Here is a 12,058-nt window from a genome sequence, read left to right on the forward strand (position 1 = left end):
GCAATGAAGAAAGAAAGAAGGTGCTGGTTTTATTTACTTTTATTTATTTATTTTTTTTTCCATTTACCAAGTGTCACAAAGAAAAAGACTCAACTCAAAGCAACGGGAAAAAAAAAAACTCACTGGAGACAAATATTAACAGACACATAAGACAAAAAGCATCGCTTGTATTTACAGTAAATTGCAATTCACTGACAGGTGGCTTCTCTCAGATGGCTTATCTGAAATTTCTACATGCAGCGCAGGGGATTAACAGGCCTGAAGAGAAACGTTTGAGAACTATTATGAGGAAACGTGTGGTCGTTGTTTCTTATTCCTCCTTTCTTCTTTGTCGCAGCCTTTCAGAGCTGGGAACATTTGATCAAATCCAAACCTCACATGTCAGCGTACATCTTACTGTCCGTGGGCAAGATTTAAAGTCTGCTTTGCTCCCAGCCAGCTGCCCATTTCTTTTTGCATAACAGCATGTCACATCAGTCCAGTTCAGCTTAAATATTACCTGAATAAAGACAGCAGAGCCTTGCAAAATAATTCATGCCTCTTTTTCTTATGGCCACAGACGTCAGCGTATTTATTTGTTTTAGTCGGGCGTTGATGTAAAGTGGAAGGAAAAGTACATTTTTTCAAGCAAATGTGTGAAGATTGTATGTTTTCAGAGTTCTTTCTGTGATGCCCCAAAATAAAAACCAGTGGAACCAGTCAGGTGTTATTCAGATTATGAACAGCTTCATGAAGATTAGGGAACACATTTAGGGCTTTTTGGTTGATATCTGATATGCCGATATACTAAAACTCAGTTGGCCGATAACTGATACCAATATCAATATTTTTTCCTATACTTACTTACTGAAATTATATGGCTTTATCTGCTGTGTAATTAAAATACTGCATATTAAAGGTAGCAGGCTAAATTGGCAAATTTAGCCTGCTACCAAATGCAAATGCTAAAAGGAGGCTGAATATGATGTAACACTTTCAACTAGCATTATTTCTTAATAATGCTAGTATTCATGACATTTTCTCTAAGACAATGACAATGATCAAACAGTGCACGTCTGTAAATCTTCACAAAACTGAACTCAACCTTTTCACAAGCAACAAGTGAAAAACACATCAGTCGTGCATTAATACTTTATGATGTTGTGCTGCAGGCATCGTTGTCACTGGTTTGTCATATAAAAAACAACACTTATATCGGTGAGTTATCATATCGGTGGACTGACTGATATTGAATTTTACAGTTAATATCATCCGATGCCGATACCATGCCGATAATATCGTGCATCCCTAATCACAAGCACATAATTCAAGTAGATACTTGTGGATACGTTTGAAGCTGGGTTAAGATCCAGAAGACCTCATAGAGTGCAAATCGTTTTCTAAAAAAACAGGGTGGAGTATTGCAAAACCACAAGTGAGGCAAGATGTGGGCGTCCTAAACGGATAAAAGAGAGCGTTAATCAAAGGCGCCAAAAGACTCATGGTAACTCTAGAGGAGCTTCACAGATCCACAGCTCAAGTAGGGCAATGTTTTGACTGAATAAGCTCTGAATTATTCAGCTTTCATGGAAGAGTGGCTTAAGCTGTAGGAAGTTTCTTTTACTTTTTGCCACAAGCCATGAAGGCCGATGGTCCCCTACTGTAGGATACATGACTCCCTGTCTTGATAGGTTCAGATGCCCCTCTGGGTAGTGACAGTGGAGAAATACGGGCAAGCAGGACAGTGGGCCTTGTTGAGCAGGGTTGAGGACGGGACACAGTGAAGATGTGATCCGGTCAGAAAAAAACCCCAAAATGTAACTTTCTGGCCTATAAGCAAGCATAATTTGTGTTGGAAAGCTAAAGCTGCACATTGGCTTGAACAAACCATTCCCTTGGTGAGACATGGGAGAGGCAGCACCATGCTGTGGGAAGACATTCACTCATCAGAAACTAGAAAGCCAATTGGAGGATGGGAAGATGGACGGCACCAACCTGTTAATGGGGCGGTATTATGTTTTCAGGCACATAGTGACTTTTTATAGTACAATCAAATAACTATGTTACATTCAGTTGTTATGAAAATTGTGCATAAATTACACATGACTTAAAAAGAATTGACTTTGCAATTTAACACTTTGAGATTGGGCCTCTGTCTCTTTTTGACGCTCTTCCTTCATCATGTCATCACAACAAAGTTTCTATGTTAAGCCGTTAACAACGTCCTTCAGCTGCTGGACTGAGAGGTTGTTCATATAATATCCTTCACAGGTGTTTGCTAATTGCTGCTGTCACTAGTCTGAAGGAGCTACGTGGAAGTCGGTGCTTGGTGAGAACAAATGTTTTGGTAACCGCGAATGGTTGCCATAGCAGATTAAAGGATTTCTCAAACATGAATAAAAGAATCAAGGCGATATTTTTGACGAGGGAATAACATTATAACGTGACATAAACCTTCAAAAAGTTAAGTTTACATAACACCGTCCCTTTAAGAGGACTGAGAAAACTTAGACAGCAGCAGATTGGGTTAGATTAAACCTTGTTTATGTGAATGACCCAATCAAAGTGGGAAAACCAATTCAATTGAGAATATCTGACTGAAAAACTGATGTCCACAGATGGTTCCACTTTACAATTACGCACTTGTTTTTTTCCTCAAAAAGAAAAACACAGAAATAGACAATTAAGTCTGTGACCAAAAAAAAAAATGTGAAAGACTTCAAGAGGCAGTGTGAATACTTTTGCAAGGCCCTGTGGGATCTCCTCTCTGGGATGCTAATCCCTCTCGGAACAGGTGCTTTCTATCCTCAGCAGCTTGGCTTGAGTCTGACAGTCTCTCGGGGAGCTCGGCGAGGACAGGAACGAGTTGGAGAAGGACGAGGTGCGCCTGAGGTGCATTCTGAATTCGGCGTTCAGAAAGTAATACAGCAGAGGGTTCAGGCAGCAGCTCATGCTCGCCAAGCAGAGGGAGATGGGGTGAAACTGTTTGACGGCCAGCGTGGTGGCGCAGTGTTCAATAAACTTCTGCGAGACCATCAAATAGAGCATGAAGTTGATGTGGTACGGGGCGAAGCAGAGCAGGAAAAGACCCGAGCAGCTCAGCACCATCCGCAGGGCGCGCCGCTTCTCGCCGCTGTTGGCGGGCTTTTCGTGGCTTTTGTCCGCCTGACCGTTGGAAGTGAAGGACTGGAGTCTGCTGCGCATCGAGGTGCCCGGACCGGCGGAGTCCTGCCGTTCCTGCGGCTGGCTGTGATTGAGGGACCAGGCTATGCGGATGGAGCAGTAGCTGATGCAGACGAAAGGGATCAGGAATCCAAACAGCTCGCACATGCTGATCATGCTCACAGCCAGCGGGACGGAGATCTTCCGCATGGGCAGGTCCTTGAAGCAGCTCCCGTTGCTGGACGGCGCGCTGGCGTTCAAACTGCACGTCGTCGTGTTAAATGGCAGGGCGGGGCTCTCGGTGGTGTTGGACATGGCGTTGCCGCTTCCGCTGCTCCGCATCAGAATGAAAGGCGAGCAAGCGGCAGCGACAAACACCCACACCACCACGCTGATGAGCAGGTCGTAGCGACGCCTCCAGCGGCGCGCGGTGAACGGCTTGAGGAGGAAGCCGTATCGCTGCACGCTGATGCACACCTGAAACAGAAAGAGCATGAATCACACGGATAATTTTAGAAACCTGACAAAAGTCATCTCATGACTTTCTGCTCTTCTCAAAGTGGCATCATAACTCTTGAGCTTTTTGCTTCAGTTTAGTCACGTTTCGACCACAAATCTGAGAGTTTTTTAGTGGGATGTCGTGTGATAGACCAACACAAAGCGGTGAATAACTATGAAGTTTAAGGACAGGTGGAAGTGGGTTTCAGAGTAGTTTTCGGAAATAAACAACAAAAAGAGAAGAGTGGATAGTTTTTGAGTCCGTCACAGCCGTCTGCTTTCAGAAATAACCTAATTATTAAGGAAAATCCACTCATGTATGGATTCATTTCAGTGTAAATTCAACTGTTCCTTTAAAATAATGAACAAACGGCATCTGAAGATTAGTGAACAGTTCGTGGGGAAAGTTGTGGGGAAGTTTAAACCAGAATTTGGTTATAAAACTTAAATACCAAACTTTACAACAAAGGGCAGCATCATCAGTAAGCAGGTTTAGGTGGAGTAACCAAAAATCCTTCTCACATAAGAGTAGAACTACTTCAACATATTGTTTACTCTAAAAAAGTAAAAAGTAGCCGTCCAAGAAAATGAAAAAAAGTATTTGGTAAAAGGGCTGCTCAAGTTACATAGAATCTGATTTAATATTTTAAAATGTCGTAATCAGATAAACATTGTGTAGAAATGTAATGTAAATGTAAATGTAAAGCAATTCTGGCATTTAAAATACTAAAATAAAAAAAATTACAAATAAATACAAAATAATAAGAAGAATTTTTCAAATCATATTTTAACAATATTAAACTTTACAAGAAATTTATATTTACAGTAGGTAATGTTAGAAGAATTTGATGTACTTCCAGTGAGAATATATGACTGTGGATAGAAATTAACATTTCAAAGCTGGTGTAAAAACACAATGTCTCACTTTACTGTAAACTCCAAATGTGTGTCTGTGTCTCTTACTTATTTGGCTAAAATATGTTTGTACTTTATTCATTAAAGTTACTTGTGTTGGATAGAGCATCTCAACATATTATTAAAGTTAGACTAGAAATGATGTTATTACTCAAGTAAAAGTAAAAAGTACGATCCTGTAAAAGTATCCCTAGAAAGTCATTTCTGTTCCCCTAAAAGTGACTCAAGAAGCCATGAAGAGCAGGAAAGATGACAAATAGCAAGACGAATGAACCTAATTCTGGAAGAAAGATTTTTAGATCCTGCAAGCCCAAGTGGAGCAGAAGTTGACCTGTGACACTAAACATACGACCAGAGCTGCAACTCATTTGCTTAGACTAGTGTGTTACAGGCCTGTTTTATGATTCAAATGACGGCATTTCCTCCTCAGCATGCCGTCAAGTGATGCAAAACTCTGATAATCATCCATTTATTTAAGTCAGGCATGGAAAAAAAACACATGCAGCATTGAGAAACACTGGTTTAGAGCAAAGCATAGAATGGCCTAATCAAAGCACAGCTCTAAATCTGAGTGAGAATCTTTAGTAAACATTTTTAAAGAAGGTAAGGTAATTTTATATATATAGCACATTTTCAGCAGCAAGCTAGTTCAGTGATTTACATGAATTAGAAGGAAATACAACAAAATGACAAACCAAAGTAAAGAACAAAGGAAGAAAACAAAAAAGTTTAACCCCATGTTTAAGGAGAATTAGTCTGTGATTTATAAACCAGTAGGGGTTTCTCTGGATTCTTGTTCTGATAATGTTGCTCTAAGGTAATGAGTAGTTTCTCTGGATAAACTAATAAGTTTCTCTGGATTCTACGTTTATTCTAATTCCTGAATATATAAACTAGATGCTCCTGTTATAAGTATAAATACTCCACAATTTATAAGCTAGAAGAAAAACTCCATGCAATCTGGCGACGCTTAAGTTATTTTGTCAGAAAGAACAAACAATTCAGGTGGTAGAGACAAAGTTCTGCTAACTTTGCCTCTACTTGAGTAAGTCGGACAGGAGCAGTTTCAGGTTTCAACCCTGTGCCTCATAACTGCTTAAAAATAAACTCAAATAAACTAAAAAAAAAAAACTATGACTGTGGTTAAAACAGTTAAAGTTCACATCACTAGTTTGGCTTTAGATATTTAAAACAATGTCAATCAATCAATACTGATATGAAGCACTGACATATTGTCGTCCAGCTATAGTTTATGGCTAGAACTGGACAAAAATCCAAACAATTTCAAAAGGCACCGTGCTTACTGTTTAACTTTATGTTGACATAAAACGCTAAATTTCATCAAACATCTCTGTTATATTTTAATGTAGTTTAATTTCAAATAAATAGATAAAAAAAAAGAAAAGCACTCTTACCAGGAACACAATTGCAGCGTACATGTTTAGGTATTTGAGGTAAAAGCAGAGCAAGCAGATGCCTTTTCCGAAGGGCCAGGAGTGTGTGAAGTAATAATAGATCCGCAGGGGCAGAGAGAGGACGTGGACCAGGTCTGCCAAAGCCAGGTTTATCATGAATATCACCGCTTTGGTCTTCTTACTGTGGGACGACACAGAGGAGTCAGTTAGTAACTGCAGGATCATTCGCTATTGTGCAAGAGTTTTGAAACACAAATGGTTTCCTCTGGCTTTAACACCAGCAGATACAATCGATTGAAGGGATCTTGAGCAACTTTGTGTCTTTTGAAGGTCTAGCAAAAACAAATTACTTTAGCCGATTAGGGTTAGGGTTCAAATCGAAATGAATCGTGAAGAACGTTTGCGCGTTTACCAGCCTGACCTACCTGAAGTGTTTGCAGAGGACCCAGAGAGCGGTGGTGTTGAGGAAGAGGCCAGGGACGAAGAGCAGCAGGTAGAAGTAGGTGTACATCTTCTCCATCGTGTGCTCCCAGCTGGACAAGTCATGGTTGCAGGATGGGTTGTTTGAGAACCCCTCTGTCGCTCCAGTTTCGTTTACAGTCATTGTGTTTTTGTTCTCTTATTAAAAAAAATAACACCACCGAGGGCGGGCTTGTCAGTTCATATTGTTAGTCAGCATTACCGCTGAAAGAGAGAAGGGAGAGAAGAGTCAAAGTACTGAAAATAAACGCAGTGAAAGTTGATCTGACCTGTTTTCAAATTCACAAAAAGGTGAAACTTTTTCATATGAACTCATTCTGAGCAGAGTTAGTCTAATCGTCGGGGACGTTTTGCCACTTTCAAACATTTCCAAAACTAAAAGGGGTCGTCACTCAGCCCCACATTCTCACGTGAACTTTCGGTTTCGTATTGAGCAGGTGTTTTTCTTCCTACGCGCTGCGGCTCGTCTCCAGCAACCCGCTAACGGGAAAGTTCTAGCAGCAGAACATCTGCTCCAGAACCTGTTTGTTCACATCTGCCAACGTTTTTTACGTTTGCTCCCACATCTTCTGCAGCCTGCTGTCTAAATGTCCTCACAGTGAGTTGCATAAAACTCTGATCTTTTATTGCAGTTACACAATCCCTCACAGAAAAAAAGCTTTATTTAGGTAAATCAGTATCTGTTTATGAGAGTAAAAATAATATACAGTTGTTAACTCTACTGTCAATACTTTCTAAAAAAAAAAAAACCTGCTTAGCGATTAAGACAGTAGTTTTTCCTGTACGATTTTACAGGATGAAACACAAACAGAGAGGTAGAGGGAGACATTTTTTATTTGCTCAGTTTCTGCTCTGCCTCTTCAGCTCACCGCAGTTTTAGGTTTTCTTTTCATAGCACTCGGCTCTGACGACTGAGGAGGCGAGAAGGTTAATTTTGTGTCTGCTGATTTGGGTGATTGTTGTTCTCAGTTTACAGGTAAAGTCCAGCAGACTTTTTCTTAAAATGTCCTGGTATTTGAAAGAGATGCCTTGCACTGACTCCACAAAAATTACTGGGGACGTTACTGGAAAATTGTACTGGCATTGAACTGTGTTTTTGTGACTGACTGTTTTAACTGTATGAGTTTTATTTATTTTGCTTAAATACAGTTTGGAGAAAATGTTGCAGTGACAACATCATAGACAAATTCTATAACAAACTCCTTCCAAGGTGTGAAGTGGTTTGAAATTAAACGGAGCGCCGACGATCCGGCCAAATTCACAGTACCGTAATTCCTCCACACTTTTGCGCTACTGATAAATTCTGATAAATACTGATAAAACTTTTGCGAAACTGATAAATTCCAAGAGTTTCTGAAACGGGAGACGTTGCGCTTTCCAGCCAATATCTGGTTATTACAGTAATTTAACCCCCACTGTAGCAGGGAGTGAAACTAATCTGAGGGTCGCTCTTTTAATTGTAATAATAACTATAATATTGAAAGTTCCAGTTGTTATGGATAAATGGGCAATTATATATTTACTTAGGACATTTAAAGAGCCGCGTACAATTAAAATAAGCAAAAATTTTCAGATGGAGATTTAAAACTTAGGACATGAAAGGTTTAAAAAACAAACTATGAATTAATGGAGAAGATGTTTGTTTGTTTTTTAACTAAAGGTTAAAAACAACTATTTAAGTTATAAAGGTTCAGATGTGGAATAATTTGCTGTGATCTGTTTTCTGTGTATTTATTTTGAGCTTTTTCTGTTTATTAGTCTGTTCCCAGGTGAGTCTCTGTCTTCCCTGTTGATTGATCCCAGCTGTGTCTCTTTCTTTGATTACCCTCCCAGTGTATTTAGTCCCACCTGTTGTCTTTGGCTCTTGTCGGATCTGCGTTGTGTGTACTAGCCAGTTTCTCTGTGCTGTTGTGTGTTTGTTGTGCTCCCTGTTGTTCTGTTATCATTAAATCATCATCATCATCTTCATCACAACCTGGGTCTCTGCGTCTCTCCTCACCACCTCATCCACACATCATGACATAATTGTTGTGAGGAGTTAAAACTGTTTTTCACCCATTAAATAAAAAAATGGATAAAATAAATTTACTAAACGAATATAATAAGGTTTTATTATGTTTTACAGGTTTGCCCACAGACTCAGCTGGAATTAACTCAAGATAAATAAACACAGAAAAGATTCTGCTGTTTTGATTCTGATGATGTTTGTGCTACTTTTTTGTGAAGCAAATTGAAATATTGTTTATCTATTTCTGTATTGGTTCGGTCTTTGTTGCTGCTGTTTTGTTCTCAGCATTGTGTTTTTTTTTTTTATTTTACTTTTTTTGTGTATGGAAGCGTTAAAAATGGCCGACAATAAATATTCTTATTAATTGTGCTAAATTTCCATTTTCCTCCAATCTGTTTATCATCTTTGCTGCCGTCTCTCTCTGGCTCTGTTATCCATCAAGTCTGTTTCAGCAAGACTCCATCCAGAATCCAATTACTGCTTTTAAGATTATCATCATTTTAATGTGTTAATATTGAACATTAGTATTGGGATGTTGATTTAATGTGTGATAGAATGTTGCAGAAAATGTCAGTCGACCAGAAGCACATGGCTCCAGGTAAAGTCCCCGTAGTTTTGTAGTTTTGCTGTTGTTTTTATCAAACCTTCAGGTTTTCCAGGTTCACACAACCTTCCAATGATTTTGATTTTAGTTTTTAAAAGTTTCTTTGTTCCTCTGAATGTTGCTTCTCTAAACCTGGTCACGCTATCAATGCCTCATTTTCTCCTGCTGTGGCTCTGGAGATACGGATCCCAGCCAAGGTGCAGCTCTTATAGTTTATAGGAGGGGTTTTCCTGATAAACCGAAGAGTTAGATATAAAAAAAAAAAAACTGGTCATCATGCAACTGGAAGCTTTCATCTCTGTCAGAGAGAACTTCGTGAGATTTCACAACAGGGTGATATAGTATTAAGTAAGCACTTTCTGCACATTTGAATTCCCTTTTTATAAAGCAGCTCACAAATATCGCATAAAGTGTGAAACAAAAGAGCCTTGTAAAATCAAAGCCTAAAAATTGTCAGGATCGTTAATTGTTTTGCATATTCAACAGTGTTGACGTTGAAGGTAGCAGATTAAACTTTGATAAGGACTGCAACAGGAAATCTAATGCTAGAAGCTTGTTTTTTTATCAGATAAGCATCAGCCTTCCCTCTGTCATTAAGACTTGGTCGACACCCTTCCTACAGCGGACCCACAAGAGGAAGAGAAAAACTGTGACAGTTATTTGTTGCTTTCTTTTTGGCCGTTTTTGCTGGAAACCTGGACTTGGTCTTTGGTTGCTCTCGTTATCCAACATCTATCCGTTTTTCTTTCAGTCCGCAAACATCTCTGAACTGGTTTCTTCATCTTTGAACTTCTTAGATCAGAATTACAAATAAAAACAAAGACAGTAGGACACAGCAGTCAAGACGTCGTTTACGTCTTGCGTGTCTGAGAATAACAAAGATATTCCAAACAAATCCTACTCATCAAAAAATGCAAAGCATGACAGACTGCAAGGACAAGCAGCCAAACTTCCTCTCAGACGCTATGTTCGAAAAGACGGTCCGTCATTACCTTGTGTCGCCGCATCTTCTCCTGAACTCATCATCGGACGCTGAACGAAGAGTCCAGAACCAGAGACATGTGCTGGCCACCGCATGCTCCAACTGCTTCAGCAACACACTCCTCCTCTGGCTGCACAAGAGCAAACACACACACGCGCACACACCCTTCCTCTCCTTCCTCTTTCTTGTGCACTTTATTTTGCACAAGACAAAGAGACTTGTCCGTTGGCTGGTGAAGTCAGCAAATCCAGCGTACTGATGTGGTTTGCCTGCGTAGCTGCAGGAAGAGGTGGCATCTGCTGCGAGCAGGCGCAGGGCTGACTCTTGGTTTCGGAGGCGAGAGATCATGAGGGGAAGGGGAAGCTTTGCCCTTCAAGGTCTGGCGTGGTGCTTTTCTGCCGTTTGGTACGTCACCGACTGCCTAGCAACCGACCAAATAGCAAAGGCTGACACAGAATCAATTGCACGTGTGGTTAAGAATGAGCAAAGGCAGGCTGCTCGCTGCCCAGGCTGAACGTTTTTATTTTCTTCCTCCTGTAGTCTTCAAGCTCTCTTCAACAGGTGTCAAAGCAGCCTCACTCCCTGTGTCATGTGTGCATACAGCAGAGTAAATGTTTACTTTGGACGACTGAGTCGTTACAGAAATGCTAATCAGCTTCCCCTGCTTCAGTGCCACTTCCCCTTCTTTTTTTTTAAACAGTTTAGCAAAAACCAGAAAACAAATCAAACTGTTTAAGCATTCTGCTATTTTTCCAGCTGTAAGGTGACACAGAGGTAAACAAAGAGGGAAACTGAAAGGTTGTGGCAGGAACATGTGGGGCTTTTTTAAACGTACAACACGCGGGATACTTATAGTTTATGTCATCAAGTGCAAGTCGAGAACCATAAAAACTTAGAAAGACAAACATCCGATACTCTTAAAAGTAAGAGTCAGTGTGGCCTCTGCATTCTGCCTTTTAGCCACTAGATGTCACACTAGCCCAACGTGAAGTTGCTGCTCCGTTTCGTTCACATTCAATCCTGCTGCTTTACACTTGGAGGCCCAGCAGCTGATTGCTTCCACAATCAGCCTCATAGGAGGTTTCCTTGCATGCTTCAAAGCTCCCACTCCTCTTTCTTCCTGCCCTCCTGTCTGTCGCCCCTCTCAATGCCACCCCTGACCCCGGGCTCCACAAAGCGCTCGCTGTTATGAGCCTCTGCGGTTGAAAATAAAATGGTCACATCGCATGCACACGCCCGGAGATTGCTGTCAGCGTTAATGGATCGTTTTTAGCTCACTCAGTCGACATACCGTTGCAGGAGGTATTCGTGTCTGAAGGATTAGCAGTGGAGGGTGTGAATTTCTGCCTCTGGATTGCTGAAAAGACTAAACAGGCAGATCACGGTTATGGATGTCCATCAGTGCGACTGCTAGATGATTGAAAAGCTGCACAGTTTTCTACAAACAATAAGCACAGGAGGCTTAATGGAAACACAGAGATTGAAAAACAACAAGAGTTTTTTTCATAAGAAGTTTTTGCGATAAGCTTCATTGACCAGAGAGCTTCCTTCCACATGGTTCCTCGGTCTATATGGCTTATTACAAACTGCTAATGAGAGTGTTTATGGTTTTCCTCTCAACAAATGTTTTTTATTACCACTTTTTATTGAGCGCCTGAGTAAATTGAGTCCATTTATCCCTGATCTGGTCTGTTGTGTTCGCTGATCATCCTGGTCAACTTATAAAATGGTTCTACTGCCCGGTGGCAATCCAGAATAAAAGGTTGCACACGATTCATTTGTAGAAAACTACAAATGAATGAATTCACATGTTATTTCTCTGAATCTGCTGATTCAGCACTGTTTAGTGCTACGGTTTGTGAGGTAAACAGGCAGGAGTGTTCATCCGTACTGAGGAATGTGAGCATATTTGTTGTGTGTAAGAGACTTTGAGCAGATCTGCAGTCTAATGCCAGATTAGGGCAGAGAGCCCTCATTCAGAGGCAAACAATGGACCATTGCTCAAGTCATAATAA

The 12,058-nt window shown here is 40.5% G+C and overlaps 1 protein-coding gene across 1 annotated transcript; it reads right to left on the bottom strand.

Moving 5' to 3' along the window:
- Positions 1 to 24: 24 nt before the first annotated feature.
- On the bottom strand, positions 25 to 10,757 carry p2ry10 (P2Y receptor family member 10). Its single transcript, XM_014995888.2, has 4 exons — positions 10,054 to 10,757; positions 6,395 to 6,653; positions 5,970 to 6,150; positions 25 to 3,618 (listed from the first exon to the last, which is right to left on the bottom strand). The coding sequence occupies exons 2-4, from the start codon at positions 6,571 to 6,573 to the stop codon at positions 2,755 to 2,757; spliced, it is 1,224 nt and encodes a 407-aa protein (XP_014851374.2). The 5' UTR covers positions 6,574 to 6,653; positions 10,054 to 10,757; the 3' UTR covers positions 25 to 2,754.
- Positions 10,758 to 12,058: the final 1,301 nt, after the last annotated feature.

Source organism: Poecilia mexicana, unplaced genomic scaffold (assembly GCF_051168715.1).
Source record: "Poecilia mexicana isolate PSO_F unplaced genomic scaffold, ASM5116871v1 scaffold_10, whole genome shotgun sequence".
Classification (NCBI taxonomy): Eukaryota; Metazoa; Chordata; class Actinopteri; order Cyprinodontiformes; family Poeciliidae; genus Poecilia; species Poecilia mexicana.